This window comes from Panthera uncia, chromosome X (assembly GCF_023721935.1).
Source record: "Panthera uncia isolate 11264 chromosome X, Puncia_PCG_1.0, whole genome shotgun sequence".
Classification (NCBI taxonomy): Eukaryota; Metazoa; Chordata; class Mammalia; order Carnivora; family Felidae; genus Panthera; species Panthera uncia.
Genome location: NC_064817.1, coordinates 11,759,660 through 11,779,418, shown reverse-complemented (window position 1 = coordinate 11,779,418; position 19,759 = coordinate 11,759,660). Strand labels below are relative to the sequence as shown.

At 47.9% G+C, this 19,759-nt stretch overlaps 1 protein-coding gene across 1 annotated transcript; it reads right to left on the bottom strand.

Moving 5' to 3' along the window:
* Nucleotides 1–2,681: 2,681 nt before the first annotated feature.
* Nucleotides 2,682–6,527, bottom strand: MAGEB17 (MAGE family member B17). The gene is made up of 2 exons (XM_049643499.1): nt 6,357–6,527; nt 2,682–4,298 (listed from the first exon to the last, which is right to left on the bottom strand). Exon 2 carries the CDS (start codon nt 4,240–4,242, stop codon nt 3,235–3,237), a length of 1,008 nt encoding a protein of 335 aa, XP_049499456.1. The 5' UTR covers nt 4,243–4,298; nt 6,357–6,527; the 3' UTR covers nt 2,682–3,234.
* Between the last annotated feature and the right edge of the window lie 13,232 nt (nt 6,528–19,759).

Here is a 19,759-nt window from a genome sequence, read left to right as displayed (position 1 = left end):
CCACCGTCAGCTGACCTGGGCTGCTCCCCTCAGATCTCACCTTCCTGGCACTACTGAGTTGGAAGTCAGGGTGAGCCAAATCCAGCCACAACTGTTCTGGGCCCCCAAGAGCTGACAGCTGGGGCACACTTCACGTGATCCCACTGTTCTGGTTGAGTCCTTTCCTCATTCTTCCTTCTAGGTCCCCACCCCCCACCCTTGATGTCTATTAGCGGTTCACACTACTCCCTCTACTGACCTGGGGTCACCCTCCGTAGACCAAGTCTCTAATGTTTCTGACAAGCCTATAGGTCTGAGGGCAGCCACAGGTTAGTCTGTGTGAGACCACCTATATCCTGGGGTGTTGATCTCCCATTCTCCTACAGAGCGTTCCACATCTTGGCTCCTGTCCCTGGATTAAAGGCTTCCTAGGGACGCCTGGGTGGCTCAGTAGGTTAGGCATCTGACTTCAGCTCAGGGCATGATCTCTCGGTTCGTGAGCTCACAGCTCAGAGCCTGGAGCCCGCTTCGGATTCCGTGTCTCCCTCACTCTCTGCTCCTCCCCCGCTTACGCTCTGTCTCTCTCTCTCTCTCAAAAACAAATAAACTTAAAAAAAAAATTTAAAGCCTTCCTAGGAAATGCTACGCCCCTGCAAACTCGAGATGAAGCTTGTAGATGAAATCGGTGTGGCAGGGGCGGCGGGACACGGGGCAGCTGTAGGGCTGTCAGAGAAAAAGCCGGCTGATTTATTCCTTCTCTTCATCAACTGGACTTAGCCTCTTCTGTGACTTTGGTTCTAACACACTGACTTTCTATGAGGCAGGGATGGAGATGATTTTGTGAGCCCCTATCTTTTGAGGTCATCTGGCGTTGCCTATGTAGATGATCATATTGTCGCCAAATGTCTTTTTCTTTATTCGCACCACTTGATAGTTTATTGTTCTAGCTGTGTATTCCACACCAGTAGCTTGTGCACAGAGCCCTCTTTTTCTCGCCTGAGACATATCTCAGGGTAGTGAAAGGAAACGTGAATCATGACACACAATATCCGAGTCTGGCTGAGAGGCGCAGCATAGCGTGGGCTCTAGATGAATTCAGGCCATGGATCCACACTGGCCCTGCAACCTAGCAGCAGCGTGACCTCACTCACGTTAGCGTACTCTCTGAACCCCGGGTTCTTTATCTGCGGAGCAAGTTTGAGAAGCCCCGCCTCCCAAGACTGATGGATGTACAGAACATATGTGGCAAATCCAGCTCAGAGCCTGACAAGTACTGAGAGTTTTTTGAAGAGCAATTGTTCCCATGATTATTTTGACCCAGACAATATCACATACCACGCTGGGATTTTATTTTTTTAATTGAGGAGGAAGTCAAAGAATATGCAATATTCTAGAAAAAAACTCAAAAAACCCAAATCAGCCAAATTCTACTTCCTAAGTAAAACTAATATTTCTCCATAAAATGCTTAGTCATTTGATGTGGGCACGTAGTGGACTTCCCAGTTGGATACGCCATGAAGCTACTACAGGTGTGCAAACGGCAGGGACTTGCTACCCTCTCAACTGTGCTTGCGTTTAATCCATCTCTATTTTTTTTATTTAGAGAGACAGAGAGGGAGGGTGAGCAGGGGAAGGACAGAGGGAGAGAAAGAGAATCCTAAGTAGGTGCCACGGAGGGACTCAATCCCACAACCCTGGAATCATGACCTGAGTCGAAATCAAGGTTCGGGCCCTTGAGCGACTGAGCTGCCCAAGTGCCCTGATCCATCTCTGTTTTTACTCATTTCACCACCACCAAAAATCTAGACCTCATTTGGAATATTCCATATTACACAGAAGAATGCCTAATTTAGGTTTCTTTTTAATGGAGTGATTGACGCCCACCCCCTCCCCCCACCCCAGCCAGGGCAAAGTGGCTGACAATCACCCTTATTCTTTTTTTTTTTTTTTAAGTTTTTTAAGAAATGTTTATTCATTTTTGAGAGAGAGAGCTGGGGAGGGGCAGAGAGAGAGGGAGACACAGAAACTGAAGCAGGCTCCAGGCTCTGAGCCATCAGCACAGATCCCAATGTGGGCCTCGAACCCACGAACTGTGAGATCACGACCTGAGCCGAACTTGGATGCTTAACTGACTGAGCCACCCAGATGCCCCCCACAATCACCCTTATTCTAAGAAACTCTCTGGACACTGAGTGCACAAAACACCTGGTTAGTGCACCTGCTCAGGAACAGCACAGCAGTCCTTCCACCCGTCCCAGGTGGGCGGGCACTTGTCTCTAGTTCCCCACATCCCTCAGGAACTGTTAGGAGCCATTTTCCATGGCCGACCTAGTCTGCCCGTTGAGAGACCCACCATCTGGGGTTCTGGTCCCCGCTCACCATTTCAACAGCTTCAGCTAACCCTCCATGCAGCCAAACTTAACATTCCCTCCCACAAAGGGACCAGCAGCTTCCCAGGCTCCCAACCTGCCTTGGCTCAGGGTATGTATCCCGGACTGCTTCCACGTAGAATCTCCTCCCTTGTTCTCCCTTCTGTTCACTGCCCTTCAGGATTAGGGATGTATCTCACCATGTTCCTTATGTGATAGCTTCTCTTCAACTCTGAAATGTCATTGGCAGGGTTTGGTCCTGGCGCACACATCCTAGAACTCACAGGAAGCCTTCCAAAGAGCAGGTGCTCCATTCATGCTTGGTGAACAAAAGGGATAGTGAGCAAGAATTCTAATTTACGACAGTCTGATTTCTCCCACATTCTTGAAAAGCTAAGCAAATCCAGGTATATACCTTTTAATTTTACCAAAAGAGTGAAAGAAATAAGAAAAACCAAGAATTAACCACTTTTTATTTATTTCACTATCTTGTTGCCTCAACTGTTTCACTGTGGGGTTCTCTTCCATTTTACTGAAACTCCCTATTCCAGTGCTATGTGTTTCTTGTACTGGATCAAAATAGAAGATGCAAGGGTTTTCAATTTGTCTTACAAAATACAAAACCGTTACTCTCAAACGTGGTGACCAGCAATACATATGCGAGCCACGTCATTCATAAACACACGTTCTGAACTTACATCAACTTTTTAAAAAACAACACACTGGAAAGCTAAGAAACAAAGAGGTAAATCTGTATGCTATTTCTAAACAACAGGAACACAAAGAAGAACTATACTCTGCTGTCTCCAGCTCCACCTGACTCCCCACTGCTTTAAGGTTGACAGCACTTCCCGACTACAAAGTGAAGGCCCTGTCTTGGACTTCACTAGGGCTGAGAAGTGCTGCTGGACGAGGCCCCGGCGGCAGCTGTGGCCGCAGCTCTGGCCTGGGCTCTCTCTTCCTCATCTCGCAGAGCCTCCTCATAATGGGCCTGGAAGGCACTGGGGACAGTATCGCTGGCTTTGGCCAAAAACTCTAGGACCTTCATCTTGCTGGTTTCAGCGTGGGCCCTCGGACCCCACAGGAACTCATAGCGAGGAGGATCACTGTCGGGCACCTGGCGGTACTCTAGGTACTTTTCCTGCACCAGATCTCTGGTGATGAGCTTCCTGGGCTCCCCAAAGAGCGGGTGCCTCCTCCCAGCATAGACCCCCAACACATTCAGGAATTCCCACATCTCCTCCTCGGTGGCACGGTTGTCATTCATGAAGATCACACTCAGGAGGGGCATCAGGAGCCCATTCTTGGGAAAGCCCACGCCATCGCTCAGACGCCCTTCGACGGGAAGATCCCCTTTCCTAACAAAGGCATAAGACTGACCGCTGGGGTCAGCCTCCTTCAGGTCAAGGCCAAAGACCAGCTCCATGCGCTCAGTGGTCTTCCGGAGGATCTCGGGGAATTGCTCCTGGTGCTCTTCGCTGATAATCTGCAGCATTTCTGCCTTTGTAATGGGTTCTCTCACTTTATACTTGTGCAGCAGAAATTGCACCAACAGGCCTGCCTCTTTGCTCAGATGATCTCTGAGAGCGCTTTCAGAGGAAGGCGGGGCGTGGGACAAACCTGGGCTTTCCTCCCCTTGGCTCTTGGCACCTTCATCAGAACTGGAGCCCGAAATGGCTGCAGCAGGGCCGCTGGCGGACCGGGCCCTGGGAGACTTCTGGGGAGAACCTGCTGCAGGGGGGCGCGGGGGAGCACCCTCAGAAACAGGCAAGGGGGAGGAGGGAGACTCTACCACTGCTGCAGTGGCCTGAGCTCCCGCGAGACCCTGGCTCTCACTTTGGGCCTTTTGGCGTTTCTCACGGGCACGGAGCTTACTCTTCTGACCTCGAGGCATGACCGTGCCTAGGAATGGCGGGCCGAGTGTCACTGGAAGGCCCGTGCTGTGGGCACCTGGAGGACAAGGATAAAAGGGTGTGAGTCCCTTCAGCAGGGAGATGTCATTGTGGCTTTAAGAATGCCCCCCCCCCCCCCCCCTTGGTGTCCTTGAGGGCGCTGCTGTAGGACTCCGCAGGGCTTCTGTTCTCTCAATCTGTCCCCTGAGGACCTGCTGGAGGAAGTCAGAACTGCCGTAGGCCACAGCCTGCTAGTCCTGCCTGCATCCAAGACCCTCGCTTCTCTGCTCCTGTCTGATACAGCTCCCTGCCACCTAAGAAATGAGTCATCCCCCCCCCGACAGCGCTACACACAGCCGTCCAGGCTGACACCACAGGGAAGACTTCACGCAGCCTCCTCTGTTCTGAAGTGGTTTTCCCCCAGTGCTCACACGGGATTTTTACCTTCACTCCCTGTAGGGCTTGGGACTCCTCTCTCTGCTGGACTGGGGCAGCCAGTCCTTAAACCAAGGCCCTCATTTACTGAAATCCTGCAAGCTGAAGTCAGGGGCCATCTGAATCTGTCAGCTCTGCCCTGGGCCTCCTAGGGGTTAGGCTTGGTGCAACCGTCACCACTGGGAGTTAACTGCTCCCCATTTCCTCACTCAGTATCCTCACCTTGCCACCTGACCGGTCCTGGGCCTCCACCTTCAGTGGGCCTGAGTCCACACCTTTTACACCAAGGTCTTTGCTTAAATGGGACCCCAGCGTTAGAAGCCAGGGTGAGCCACATCCTACCGAGGCTGCTGGGGGCCTACAAAGCCTGAGAACAAGGAGGGGACCCTATGGGATCCCACAGTTCTCCACTGGGTCATTAGCTCAGTCCTCACCCAGGGTTCTGATTTTGGCTCAGAGTAGGACTTATGACTCCTCATTCTAATGAACTGAGTCAACCAGACCCAGATCAAGGTCCTCACTTCTCTTGTAGTAGGGTCCCCTCCCTAAGGAGAGAAAAACAAAACAAAACAAAACAAAAACCTCAAGGCAACTTGGCTATACGGGTAGGTGACAACATCCCTCACGACCTTGTAACATGAGACCACTTAATCACTGCATGTTTGTGTGCTCCCATATATGGGAGACAAAGAAGTAGAAAATATATAAAAAAAACTATGCCATGTGGCGTTCGGGGCTCATTTCTTTGGGACAAACCCAACTGAGCGGTGCCTGCACGAATAAAGTTGCTTCCTGGAAAGAAAAGCCTCGGTGTCACGACTCTGTGCGAGAATCCTGCTACACTCTGAGTCGCTGGAGGGGAAGCCGGGACAAACCACATGGGGGACACCTACCTAGAGCCTCCTGGAACCGAGAGCATGGGTAGAATTTTGGTCTGCCCCCTCTTTTGGGCTGAAGTCGTCTCCTTAGCACTCAGGGTTCTCACTCTGGACTCCCGTTAGGGCTTTGGTCTCCTCTTGCTGCAGAATTGGGGCCACTCCCCTAGACAACACCCTCCTCTCCCTGGAACATTTCAAGCAGGTCTGCTGGAACCTCCCAGAACTGATAGTTGTGTCAGTCCACATTCAGGATCTCCATCCTCCACTTAAATTCATGCCCTTTGGGCCAAGGTCCTCACTTTCCAAGTTCCACAAGGCTGAAGTCAGGGGACCCTCGGTACATCTGAGGCTGTATGGGGCCTTCGGGAGCTAAGAGTGGGGGAAGGGCTGTTTGGGACCCCCACTGACATGCAACAAAACCTGGGACTCCTCCCTCTGCTGATCGGGGTCCATCAGCCTCACGGCCAAGTCCTCACCTCCTTCGGTCGCTAGACAGGAAACTCAGGCCCACGGCTTTTGGCCATCCCTGCCTGCTTCTCCTAGATCCGGTCGGACCCTCACCCCCTTTCAGGGGAAGGTCCCCTCATAAGCACTCAAGGTCTCACCGGGACTCCAGTTAGGGCCCAGGCTTCTTCCTGTGGCAAAACCGTGGCTTCCCCACTTAGGCCTAGGCCCTCCGCTCCATGGTGCCGACCACACCCAAGTGTGCCGGGGCTCCCGGTGCCGACGCTAGGGCAGCACTCTGTGGGGCTTCCTTGGTGCTGGGTGTGGTGGTGGCCTCAGTCCACATTCAGAGTCCTTACCTTGAAACCTGAGCAGGCGTGGAATTTCGCCCTCCACTAATCCGAGGCCCTGTCCCTCCGACGAACTCCCTCGCTTCCCAAACTTCCAAGGCGGAAGTCAGAGTGAGCCACAAACGGCCAACGCTGTTAGGGGGTTCTGAGGGCTGTCAGCAGGGGAGGATCTACGGCAACCCAAAGATCTCAATCCGAGCCGGTGACTCCTCCCTCTATCCACTTGAGTCCGCCAATCTCAGATGCTCCCTGAGTCCCTAGGAGGGGGGAGTCGGAGTGCTCCACGTCGAACTACCCCTGCCACGGGCTGCCAGGCCGGGCAGCAGGGGCGGGGGCTCTGGGCACCTCCTCTTTTGGGGAGGGGTCCTCGCTAGGATTCCGGGTCCTCACCTGAGCTCCAGTTAGGACCCGAACCCCTTCCTCTGTAATTGGCACTGCTCCCTTTCTCCCAGGGCCTCCCGAAAGAGAGACCCGGACAGAAGTGAGGAGCTCCTGAGCTGAGCGGTTGGCTTCCCACGATTAAGAACAGGGCGCTGGGAATGTGTGACCCTCTCTGCTGGCCGGGATTCTCTCTTATCCTAGGTCCTCACCTTGGCTCCTGCTAGTTCCCGGGTCTCCTCGCTCTGTAGGATTGGGACCCAATCCCGCTAGATCAAGGTCTTCCTCTTTCCAGGACCCTGCAGGCAGGAATGAGGGGGCTCCTCAGCCTGACAACTCTGCCTCAGTCTGGGCCTCCCAGGTTGCGGGAGTCGGGGGGTGGGGTGGGGTGGGGAAGGGGGGTCTGTGGTGTCTCCTCCGTTAGAGTGTGGGTAATTCCCTGATTCCTCCCTAAATGTCATCACTTTGACCCCTGGCTAATCCTGGGACTGCCCCCCTCAGATCGAGGCCCTTTTCTCCTGGGACTACAGAATTAGAAGTCAAGGGGAGCCAGCTCCCCACCTCCAACGACTGACAGGTCAGGACTCGACGGGACCCCACTGTTCTGGCTGGGTCCTCCCCTTGAAGCCTGTTAGAGGCTCACATTCCTCCCTCTACTACCTGAGGTCGCCCTTCTTAGACTAAGGCTCTCATGTTCCTGACAGCCCTGAAGGGTAACTGGGATACTTCACCTCACAGGCCTGCCTCCAACCCTATAGGTGTTTGAGGAGCCATAAGCCAGTCTCTGGGGGTTGTCTATATTCTGGAATGTTGATCTCCCCAGTCCTCCTATATAGGGATCCTCGTTTCAGCTCCTGTCTCCTTGATTACAGGCTTCCTGGGAAATGCCACATCCCTTCAAACTCTTGAGCAGTTTCCCGACTATAAGTTTTACAGAAAACGGTTCTTTGCCCCATAGTTATGGAGACAAGGAAGCTGTAACTCGAGATGAAAGGCGTAGGACAGGTGGTGTGCAGTCACCAGACTTAGTCTCTTAGGTGACTTCAGTTCTGTTAACTTTCTACAGGGAAGGGGCAGAGACTCAGGATTTTGAGCCCCTGTTCTTCGGAGGTGATGTGACACTGCATTTGTAAATGAGCATGGGATTGCCAAATATTATCTCTTTGCTTTCTTTATTCATACTCTTCATTTATTTTATTATTCTTATTGCTCTGGCAGTGTATTCCAATCCGGGAGTTTGTACACAGCCTTTCTTCTTACTGCCGGAGATACAGTTTGGAGTAGGGAGAAGACCGTGAATTAGGAGATAACAGGCTGGGATGAGTGGGAGACCGTGGGGATGGTTTTCTTTTTAACGAGCCAGACTTGGGGACTGTGCATGAGAAAGTTGTTTTGTCTCTATGTGCCTTTAACCCACATATTTCGTAATGAAAATGAGCCCCTATGCCGTGGACTGAATGTTTGCGTCTCGCCCGCCCCCAATGCATATGCTGTAATCTTAGCCCTCCAGGGTGATGGTATTAAGGAGGAGGGGCCTTGGGGAGGTGATTAGGTCATGAGGGTGGAGTCCTCCTGAGTAGGATTAGTCCTCTCGGAAAAGCACCCCAGGAAAGCTCTCTTGCCTATTCCACCGTGTGAGACACAGCAAGAAGGCACCATCTCTGAAGCAGGAAGTGCGCTCTCAACAAACACCGAATCTGCTGGCACCTGGATCTTGGACTTCTGAGCTTTTAGAACTGGGAGGAATAGATTTTTTTTTTTTAACATTTATATTTTTTATTTATTTATTTGCTTATTTATTTATTTATTTATTTATTGGAGGAATAGATTTTTGTTGTTTGTAAGCTACCCAGTCAACAGTATTTTTGTTACAGTAGCCCGAATGGACTAAGACACCTTGAAACAAATTTGACCGCCCACCGTGACGTACATGAAGGGCCACTTGAAGGCTCACCTTTCTGTGGTTACAGGCCAAGGAGCCCTGGTACCTTTCACTAATGTCTGGAGCGGGCATAGTTTTGCAGTAATGGTGAATTATGTCAACTTTGGTTGGTGATGCTAATCAGCGTCGTACAGCGTGGGTTTGCAAATTTAGAGAGCTGCCTCTTACAGACACTGGCCTCTGCTCCGATGCTTGCACCTCATTCACCTTCTCAAGGTGCTCCCCAGCCTACGGCAGGGTAGAAGGGGATCGGTGCAGCTGGAGAGTTAGTCCCTGCATAGGAATGCGTGGTCACCGTTCATGAGTGACTCTGTGCCGCAAATGGAGACTGTTCGACAGTTCTGCTGGGAATGATAAGTAAGGTAAAATGTTCACGTCTTTGCCTAAAAGTTAGGATTGACAAATTCTGACTCTTCCCGCTTCACTTTGCTTTACCCATGCCCTATGCTTGGTTGTGAGAGTCTGACTGCATTGACCCTCACAAAGGGAGTTTTGTGGGTTTCTGTCACTGATTCAAGCACTGGGATAGACACTGGGGCTGGAGAGAGAGGGGGACAGAGAGAGGGAAAGAAATAGAGAAAGAGAGAGAGAGAGAGACTGAAAGATCCTTGCCCCTGGGGCACCTGGTGGCTCAGTCGGTTGAGTGTCCAACCTTTGATTTTAGCTCAGATCATGATCCCGGGGTCGTGGGATGGAGCCCTGTGCTGGGCTCTGCACTGAGTGTGGAGCCTGCTTAAGATTCTCTCTCTCTCTCTCTCTCTCTCTCTCTCTCTCTTAAAAAAAAAAAAATCTTTGCCCCTAAAGTGCTCTATTAGTCTCATGCTGGGACATCAGCAACTCCAGCTCTCAGGCCAAATCTAGCCCACCGTCAGGTTCTGCAAATGTAGATTTGTTAAAACACAGCCATGTTTATTCACTTACGTGTTATCTGTGGCTGCTTTTATGCTACAACAACAGTTGGGTAGTCTTGACACAGACTGTCTGTCCCACAATGCCTAAAATACTTACTACCTGGCCCTTTACAGAAAGTGTTTGTCAATCCCTGATCTAGTGGGAGAGTCTAGTACTCACACAATTAATATATTTCAAGGCAGTTTATGAGAAAAGCTAGGACCCGTGCAGAAAGTGCTCTTGAGCACAGGAGAGCAGGACGGCTTCATGGAGAGAGGACACTGGAGCTGAACTGTGAGGGTTGGGTAGGGTTCAGGCCAGCCGATGTACAAGAGGACATTTCAGGTAGGTGGCCTTCAACCTCGTCGGCTCATTGCAGTCACTTGGAGAGCTTCGGATAGGGATGCCCGGTTCTCCCCTCTCAGAGATTCTGACTCGGTTGTTCTGTGGCCGGGCCTGGCCATCAGGAGTTTTTAAAGCTCCCCAGGTGTTTCTAAGGACAGCTCAGGGTAAGAAGCACTGAGCCCAAAAGGTGTCGGGGAAACTTAGGAGCAAGGTGTGAATGGACAATCTGTCTAGGTGCAGGGGGAAGGGGCAGTCAGTGGGACATAAGCTTAGGAAGTAGGGAGTTGACATCCAGGCTGGGAAAATTGGGTTTTGTCATAGGAAAAAAAAACCAGTAAGAGAATGTGGGCATGAGAGCAACACGCTCAGACGGGTACACAGGGAAGCATAATCTAAAGGAAATGTGAGGAATAACTAAAAATAAGAGCCTGTTAGGGACTATTTGTAGGAGTTTAGCAACACAAGGAGCATGTCTCATCTAGGGCAGTGACGCGTGGCTCAGCAGATGCAGCGGTGACGATGGAAATGGTAACAACTTGGGCAGGACGTGGGTGGCAACCGTCAGAATGGGGTCCGCTATCTGGCCCAGGAGGCCTCTGCTCTGGAGGCTTAACGCTTTAGTTTCTGGATCATGGAGAATTACGGGGCCCTGGAGGAGAAGCTGAGGCTGCAGGGCGACACTTGGGTCCTCAGGCCCGCCGCTGATTTCCTGTGGGGGAGAAAGTCGTGTTTCACTGGGCAAACATTGCCTTTGGGAGATGGATTCTCATACCTGAAACATTTTACTTTATTTTAAAGTTTATTTATTTATTTATTTATTTCGAGAGAGAGAATCTCAAGAAGGCTCTGAGGTCATGACCTGAGCCTGACTTCACCACGACCCGTGAGATCATGACCTGCGCAGAAATCAAGAATCGGATGCTTAACCGACTGAGCCCAGCAGGGCGCCCGTACCTGAAACATTTTCGAGGGACACTTGCAGACGCTGAGGTCCAGCTGGATGTGGGTGATGCTGAAAGGATGGAGCCAGAGGTGATGGTAAGGTTTTGAGTTTAGACAAATGGGAGAATTTTGACCACCCTTCGAAGGCAAAGGGGACACACAAAGAGGTGAAGCATATTGGGAGAGAGCAATTTTGGTTTTGAAGATAAAGAACCAGTTAGCATCTAAGTGGGTCTGGCTTTTATTATTGGGCACCTGCACAATTTGGAATGACCTCTTTTCTATGTTCTCTTAAAATGCGCAACAAAGCAGAAATTTCAAGACCCCGTGGGAGCTAGGGACCGGGGGGGAGTTGATGCCCCTTTGCTCTCTTCACAGAATTCAGGTAGGACCTAAGAGGTTTTCACCCTTGGCTTGTGAGATGTTTTCCTTTGTTTGTTTGTTTGTTTTAAGTTTACTTATTTATTTTGAGAAAGAGAGAGAGAGAGAAAGGAAGAGAGAGAGAATCCCAAGCAGGTTCCCCACTGTCAGCACAGAGCCCAGTGCAGGGCTTGAACCCACAAACCGTGAGATCATGACCTGAGCCAAAGTCGGACGCTTAACCGACTGAGCCTCCCGGGCGCCCCAGCCTTTTTCATTAATCTAAGCAAAACACACCTTCCGGCTTTAAATCGAGCAAAGAAGTTTTTGCCTGAAGTCTGGATTCTGCTTCTGAGAGGGTAGGTACACTCTTCTGACTTACAAAAAATTAGAACATCTAATCAGAAACCCAGTACCTTCTTTGAGGTGGGTTAATGGGCATATAGTTTTCGGGTTTTTTTAAAAAAAATCACTAAGTGACAAGCAGACAGCATTTTTTTTTTTTTTTTTTTTGTTGGCAGAAGTTTAAAAAAGTTTTGTCCAACAGTTTGGACAAAAAAAACCAAAAGGTTTTTTTGGACAAATTCATAGGAATTTGGGGAGCATGGTGTGTCCCATTAATTACTGTCAGGTAAAATTAGTCTTTCTGGGCAAGGCACGATGTAAGTACAACAGATAACAGCCACTGTTGGTTGAGCTCACGAGTGTGCCACAAGAAAGGAAAAATAATCAACTGTGTGGTGAGTTCTACGATGATTCTAGGCCCGCAAGACTGATGTCATGAACTCATCTACTCCCAGTCCCTGGAGAGCAGAGACGGGACACTGGGGTATCTGGCCACTCTGTATAGACAGAATTTAGGTCCCAGTGACCAAGGTGGTAAACATAGGCCACATGAGAAAAGAGATTCCAAGACTCTCAAGCAAGAAGGTCGGGGGAAATGTGTATCAGGCCCACTATGGATTTCTTCACAGTAAATGGCGTCCTCTGTCAGTGGTCACAAATTTAGTATCATAGGATTCCCTTGGGGATCTGTTAAGATTCTAATGCAGAAGGTCTAAGGCAGGGCCCAAGACCCTGCACTTTTGACCAGGTGATGTCAACATTGCTGGTCCACAGACCATACTTTAAGTAGTAATATCCTGGAAAGTTCCCCAAGAGTGAACCCACGAACATAGGCTGTTCTAGCAAATAGCACTTTGGTGAGTCAGAGCTAGTCCGGTCCCTCTGAGAGGCAATGAGGAGCTGGGCTCCTCATAGGAGGTGGGAAGGGACCCTGAGAAACATACTGGGTATGCGTCAAAGTTGACAGGTGACCTGGAGCAAAATGCTTGACTTCACTGATCTCAGTTCTGGGAAGTAGGGGGAGATGTGCCTTTAAAATTCACTTTTATAATATTGAACACAGTCCAGTCCATATTCAAGAGATGCCTGCTTTTGTGTCATCTTCTTGGTAAGATGTTACCCATTATCTCTTGTATCAGAAGCCAATGTTTATCAGTGTTGCACCCGGTGAACAGGAAGGTTCTCTGCCTGATGTGTTACAAGATGTCCCTGCACAGATTTACCTGCCCTCTAGCAAAAGGCTCTGCTGAACCTCTCCTCATCCACATCATCTCCAAGTCAATTGTTTTCATTTTCTAATGTCTCACGACCATGTGGAAACCCAAATCACAACACTTTCCTTTAACTTCCTCATTTGTGAGATGTGGGGTTGTGTCTGGGCATTCTCTGGGGTATCTTTCAACTTCAATAATCCAAGACTCAAAGGAGATTATTAAATTCTCAATATTACAATCTACGTATCAATGAAACTTCTTTTTCTGATGTGGTAGGCAGCATGCTTGCAAAGAGTTTAGAGTTTCTTTTTTTTTTTTACATTTTTTTTTTTTTTACATTTTATTTATTTTTGAGAAACAGAGTGAGACAAAGTGTGAGTGGGGGAGGGGTAGAGAGAGAAGGAGACAGAATCTGAAGCAGGCTCCAGGCTCTGAGCAAGCAGTCAGCGTAGAGCCTGATGCGGGCTTAAACCCACAAACTGTGAGATCATGACCTGAGCCAAAGTCAGACGATCAACCGACTGAGCCACCCAGGCACCCCAGAGTTTAGAGTTTCTGATAGGCAAATTCACCCGGGCTTTGGGTAGAGCTCTCAGCAATTAACACAGACCAACCTTACATGTCAATTGGATTTTTATACCCTGGGTGTCTCAGAGATTTTAGTCTGCTCATCTTCCCATCTAATCCAGGAGAACTAGAGATGCACAATTAGGAATCACCACTTTTAGCTATTTAAAGCATTGACACTTTGAGAGAGCATTTGCAGTCTAATGGTGGGCTCTACATGCCATACATCACAGGGCTGGGGTGCATGGCAGGGGACGTGGTGAGATATACTGAGACCAGAGAACCTTCTCCCAAGGTAACCCCATGGTAGTGCTCATATACAACTCCACACTCTGGGGCCTCCTTGGCATGGCTGTCTGTGTGCCTCTCAAAGAATTTGTTCACTGTATCTGAGAGGCATGCTTGGTTGCCTCTTCTCACCTGGAGTGCGGGGAGCTTAGACGGCTCCTGTTTGTGACCAAATGTGTTATTTCTTCGGTGCTTTCCTGGTCTCTGATGGCTAGGGTTACCCCAGAAAGCAGAAACTCTCAAACTTTGGTATTTAAGCCCTAAAGAGAACAACTGGCAATAGCTGTCAAATTATAAAAGTATATGGTCTGCAATTCCACATTTAAGATGTTTTCCAACAGCAACATTTGCTCATGTATGAGATTATATATGTTACTCATTGCAACATGATTCATAATAGCAAAACACTGGAAACCACCTAAATGTTCATCAGTGAGGGACTGAATAAACAAAGTACTATGCAGGTATAAGAAAGAGTGAAGAAGAATTTTTTATAATGATATGGACAGATCTTCCAAGATATAGTGTGTAGTGAAGCAAGCAAGGGGCAAAACAATGCATATAATATGCTACCATATCTCTAAAATACTGGTGGACTGCAGGAAAACACACATTCGTATTTATTTGCCAGTGCATAAGAAATGTCCAGAAGCATGTACATGTAAGAATCTAACAGTGATGGTCACTCACTGGAGGGAGTGGTGATGGATGCTGAGAACTCTGAGGTAGTATAGTCACTTTTCTCTGAATGCCTTTTTTTTTTTTTTAAAGTTTATTTATTTTAAGAGAGAGAGCGAGAGCGAGCACATGCACATGATCAGGGCCGGTCCAGAGAGAGAGGGAGAGAATCCTAAGCAGGCTCCACGCTGTCAGCACAGAGATGGACGCCGGGCTTGATCCCACGAACTGTGGGATCATGACCTGAGCCGAAATCAAGAATGGGTAGCTTAACCGACTGAGCCACCCAGGCGCCCCTGAATGCCTTTCTTATGCTTTCGATTTTTACTCATGGGAAAAGCTTCCTTATTCAAAAGTTAAATACATCTTTTAAAAGTTTAATGAAACGAAACCCCTGTGTTCTGAGGAATCATGTGGGGAGCTTGTTTTAAAATGCAGATTTTTAGGCCAAATCCCCAGATGTTCTGAGTCAATTGGAAATTGGAGAACCTGCATTTTGCAACAAGCAGCCTGGGTGATTCTGACATAGATGGTTCCAGAATCGAAGAACTGTGGGGCATATGGCCATAGACTACATCCATGCAACAGCTTTCTTTTTACTGAACAGTGACTACATGCATGTGTCCATTTCATAAATTATGCTTTATTGTATTAAGAAATAAAACACATTTCTTACATTCTATGACTTAAATATTCAGCTTACTATACTGGCTTTGAGTTAATGTCACGCAGACCGTGTACAATGTAATAGAAGCATTGGAAACATTTCTTGAAAAATAAGAATACAATCAATGAGCACACTTCACAGAATTTTACATGGTCACACAGTTTGCACATTTAAAAGGACCTGAATCATTCATATTAATATTGTGAATTTCTTATAAATAATTCATTAGTCTAAGGAGTCTAGGCAAAACCAAGCCATGACATTATTTATACTAAGTACCACACCTGGAATTTGTTCTGACTTCTTTAACACAGAGCACATTTTTGATGCAATAAATATTTACAGTTAATAGTAACAAGTACAATTATAATTTACAAAATATAAGTCTAATATTTAAAACAAAACAGAAAATGACATAAAGAAGTTTGTGCCATGTATTTTTACAACTCACCGAATCAACCCTTTCAACAAATTTTATTACCCCAAACTCTGCCAACTTGGATGCAAGAAAGGTTATGTTTTAATCAGTCAAGGCCAGATTACAGAGGGGAAAAAATTGTTTTTAAATCAATTTTACTTTCCTAATGTTATTCATTATCAATATCAATATGTCAATAGCACTAGCTAAAACTGAAGCAAATTGATGAAAAATTTGGATTCAAAACAGTCCCAAATTATATGTGTACCTTGCACACTGAAATCTCGAGTCATACCAAAATTTTCAAACTCGTCTGGGAATTAATGAGGTGTTGAATGTGTGAAGTTTTACTGTCCCATTAAAATGATCCTTTTGAAAGACCATAAAATTATGTGAGTCCTTCCATGTCATTCTATGGCTCTGGGAATGAATTTTAAATTTAGGGAACAAAAGAGAAATAATCTTATCTTCCAGAATGTGAGCTCTGAATGGGCAGACAGTGGTTTCTGGGTTGGTTTGTAACAGGGCACTAAGTCCATACCTGAACTCGGATTTTAGTCCAGGAGACATTTTTCTGTTAAAGGCTAGTCACGTAGCCTGGGTCTCCAGGCTCAGGGAAATCATCTGCTATCATGTCTTACTGGGTTTTTTGGGGGAGGGGGGAAGGCGGGGTGATGGGGGAGGGGTTCCACCCCTTCCTGATACCTGTTCTCCAACTAATCCCACTTCAAAGAAAGGTGCCTGGATTGACTGTTCTCACTTGGATCCTCTGTATATGGCCCTTCGCCAAGGGTTGTCTCTACTGGGTCACAGAACTAGGTGGGAAATTCTTCCCGGGGCTTCCATTTGCCACCGAATTTTGTCTCTGGGGGCAAGTGAACTAAGGGACTTCCTTGTCCACCTACTCTGTGCTACATTTCAGCCTCTGCCTGCAGTGAGTCCTTAACTTAGGTGCTTAGAAACATCTTCCATGCCCTTGGTGTACAGTCCTCGACTTCAGTGGTTCAGGCCTTTGGACAAAAGCTAGAGTAGGGAATGGGATTATCTATCAGTCACTGTGAACTTAATTTCTCACATGGGGCTGGATTTGGGAAGCAATGCTGAGCAGTGGAATGGGATACATCGAGCTGGAATTCATGCTTGGCCCCTACCTAAAGAAAGGGTGTCTTTGAAGGCCAAAGTTATGGTAAGAGATTGCTGGGTATTAAAGTTGTTGTGTTTGTGTTGGGGGTGGAGGGCTGCCGGAGGATTGTCTTAAGAGGGATCCAGGTCCACATTAATACTCTGCCATTCAACTGCGGCGTGTGACCTTGGGATGGTGAAGTGATCTCCCTGAGCTTCAGCTTCATCATCCGAACACTTGTCAAGGTGCTTGTGAGGAAGAATAGAAATGTGCGCAGCACTGCATTTGGCACACCATTGCTGCTTGGTGAAATCGAGCACCTTCCTTTCCAGCACTTCTAATAACATTTTTTTAAGTTTATTTATTTTGAGGGGGAAGGGCAGAGAGATTGGGAGAGACAGAACCCCAAGTAGGTGCCACACCGTCAGCGCGGGGCCCGACACGGGGTTCAAACTCACAAACCATGAGATCATGACCTGAGCTGAAATCAAAAGTCGGACGCTTAACTGACTGAGCGACCCAGGTGCCCCCTTCCAGCACTTCTAGAGTCATAGAACTCCACTAAGGTTTCACACAAATGTGTGATCTATGACTTGTGGTTTTGCTCCCCATGATCCCGTCCCTTCTTAGGCTTCCACTTCCGTGTGACATGGAATGCTGTTCTGGCTAATACGCCTCCCTGGTGCAACCAACAATGGCATCATTCCCTGCCTTGGGCCAAGTTAAACAGACTCACTTTGCAGGCACAGACTATCCCGTAAACTGGGAACGTCCAGGAGTATAAATGAAATCAGAGTTCACTGAACCATATGAAATCACCTTTTTGTAGGTCAAGTATGGTCCAATAGCTGTAGTTTCATGCTTCAGCTTCATAGTTCCATGGCTCTTTTAATTTAATCGCACATGGTCACCAATAAATGTCATTTACTAATTTCCATAGTAAAGGAGGCTAAGCAGCTCTTTTGCCAGCAGGGACGGCTCAGATTAGACGAGGCAGTGAGTATAAAAATGCTTTATAGACCACGAACACTAGGTAAATGCAAATTATTTTTTTAAATTAATCGTGGACACATAATATTTGAACCCAGGGGCTGTTAAACTTTTTAAAAAGTTAGATAAATTCCACTGAGTGCATTTCTAACGTGGTCTCACAAAAGAAAAGTCTGTTCTCAGTCTGTGATTTGTTGATTGCTCTGGATATATTGAGCTGGAGTTCACGCTTGGCCCCTACCTAAAGGAAGGGTGTCTTTGAAGGCCAAAATTATGGTAAGAGGTTGCTGGATATTAAAGTTGTTGTGTTTGTGTTGGGGGTGGAGGGCTGCCGGAGGTTTGTCAAGGTGGGTGCTGAGAGGAATGACCATCACATACAGGATAAACTAGGGCTTGGTTTCTTTGAATAGCTCACACAAAGCCTGGACCCAGGAGAGTGAATAGAATAATGTCTTGTTTTCAGCTGTTCATCTATTTTATGAAAACGCAGCCAAACATTAGACAAATGTGCAAAATGTGCCCCATTCCTCCCAGCAAGCCAGGGTTAGCGATGGCACTCTCTAACAACAGCTGCTTCGGGGCCTGGATGTGAAGGGCGGAAATGTCCAGAAAGTCGGCCTCTCTCACATCTCACCTCCACAGAAGTGTGTACTATTCACTCACTTCTCACGTGGTCAGGTTTCCAGGGCGATCATTCCTATCTAGCTTTCAGGAAGGTGACTTAGCCACCTTTTAGTCCACAGGTTGAGGATGTCATTCAACTCAATGTTCCCAAGCAAAGCTCATCTCTCTTACCAGAAGACATTTGGTACATGCATTGACTCTGAAACCAACAACCAACTGCTACTTTTGGCATAAACAAAGACTTTACAACTTCAATGTGCACGTGTCCTTTGGACAAGTTCATTTATTTCTGTTCAGTGAGGCTTTTCATAACAAGCTGAGCTCGGGTTCATCTGAAGCAGCCTCTAAACTGTGTATTTACCATCCTTCCCCACTTCTCCATTCTTCAAGATGAAACCAAATTGTTTGTGTGGCAAAGAGGGAAACAAGAGGGCTTGTTAATGAGGCAGAAGGCCAGGGTCAGTGGAGGGGGGGGTGGTGAGGGCAGCCAGAAGAAGGGGTTTAGCCATCCACATTTATGGGGAATCATCACCGACAGGGAGGGCCTCGCCTGCGCCAAGCAGGGAGGATCATCTTGCTGTGGAATATCGCTCCTAACAGCAGCTGCGCCCTCCCTGCCAGCGGCGGCCGATGGTGGGCAGGCTGCCTTGTTTATTGCTTAATCTATCACTGTTGAGCTGCCTGCCTCAGGGAGGCTCAATTTAAGATAGATTGAAAGGTAGTGTCTGTCAATTGAATAAACACAGATGGTTTTCCACAGAAAAAATTGATTTTTTCCCCCCTCACCAAAGACATAAGCGCTAAACGTGATTATCTTTGGAAGCCAGGCGTGAAATGTCTTAGCTCCAGCCCCTGCCACACTCTGCCCTAGCAGAGAGGTGATACCACATGGGGGCTTGGGTCTCTCTCACCGGAATTTTAGGGTCTTGAGGTGGAAGAAGAAGTTGGCTTCCCTGGAGAAGGGCCCGGGTAAGTCCGTCCCAATAAGCAGGTTTGCGTCCGTCCATCCGTTGATTCCCAGTTTTACCAGTCCTGGGCCGTTGGCTGGCACACCCCTTCCACAGCCCTTCTGTTTAGAAGTCTCAAAGAGGTGACAAGATTTGCCTCAGGACACACAGCTGGACCTAGATTTCAGTCTCCTGAAATCCATGCCATAATGTTACCTGAAGGAGACATTAAGATGAGTCCTACTCCCAAAATGTCTTTGAAGGCAGGTAGTTCAGAGATGCTTGAACAGGTCACACCCAGAATGCTACACAATGTAGCCCCTAACGAGGTACGAAGTCACTTACACTCAAGAGTTTTGAAGAAACCCAAGGGTAAAGTTGTGGAGCAGTAGTTGGAGATAACAGGTGCATGGAGGTCAGAGGTGAGTAGGGAAAGTACCCTTCGTATAATGAGGAGATTGAGCAATATGTTTTCTTATGTGTTTTTCAGCTTTAATCCCACAGCATAACAAGCTAATGGGACACCATTCATACAAATTATTCCAGGGAGCCCCTGAAAGCAATAGACTAGTCTGTCTCCTTCCATTCCACTAACATGAACATGAGTGTAGGATGTTGGTTGAAGGACTTCCCCAGACGAGTTGTTACAAAGGTAACAGAAGTGGGGCACCTGTGAGCAGGCTGGCTGTACAA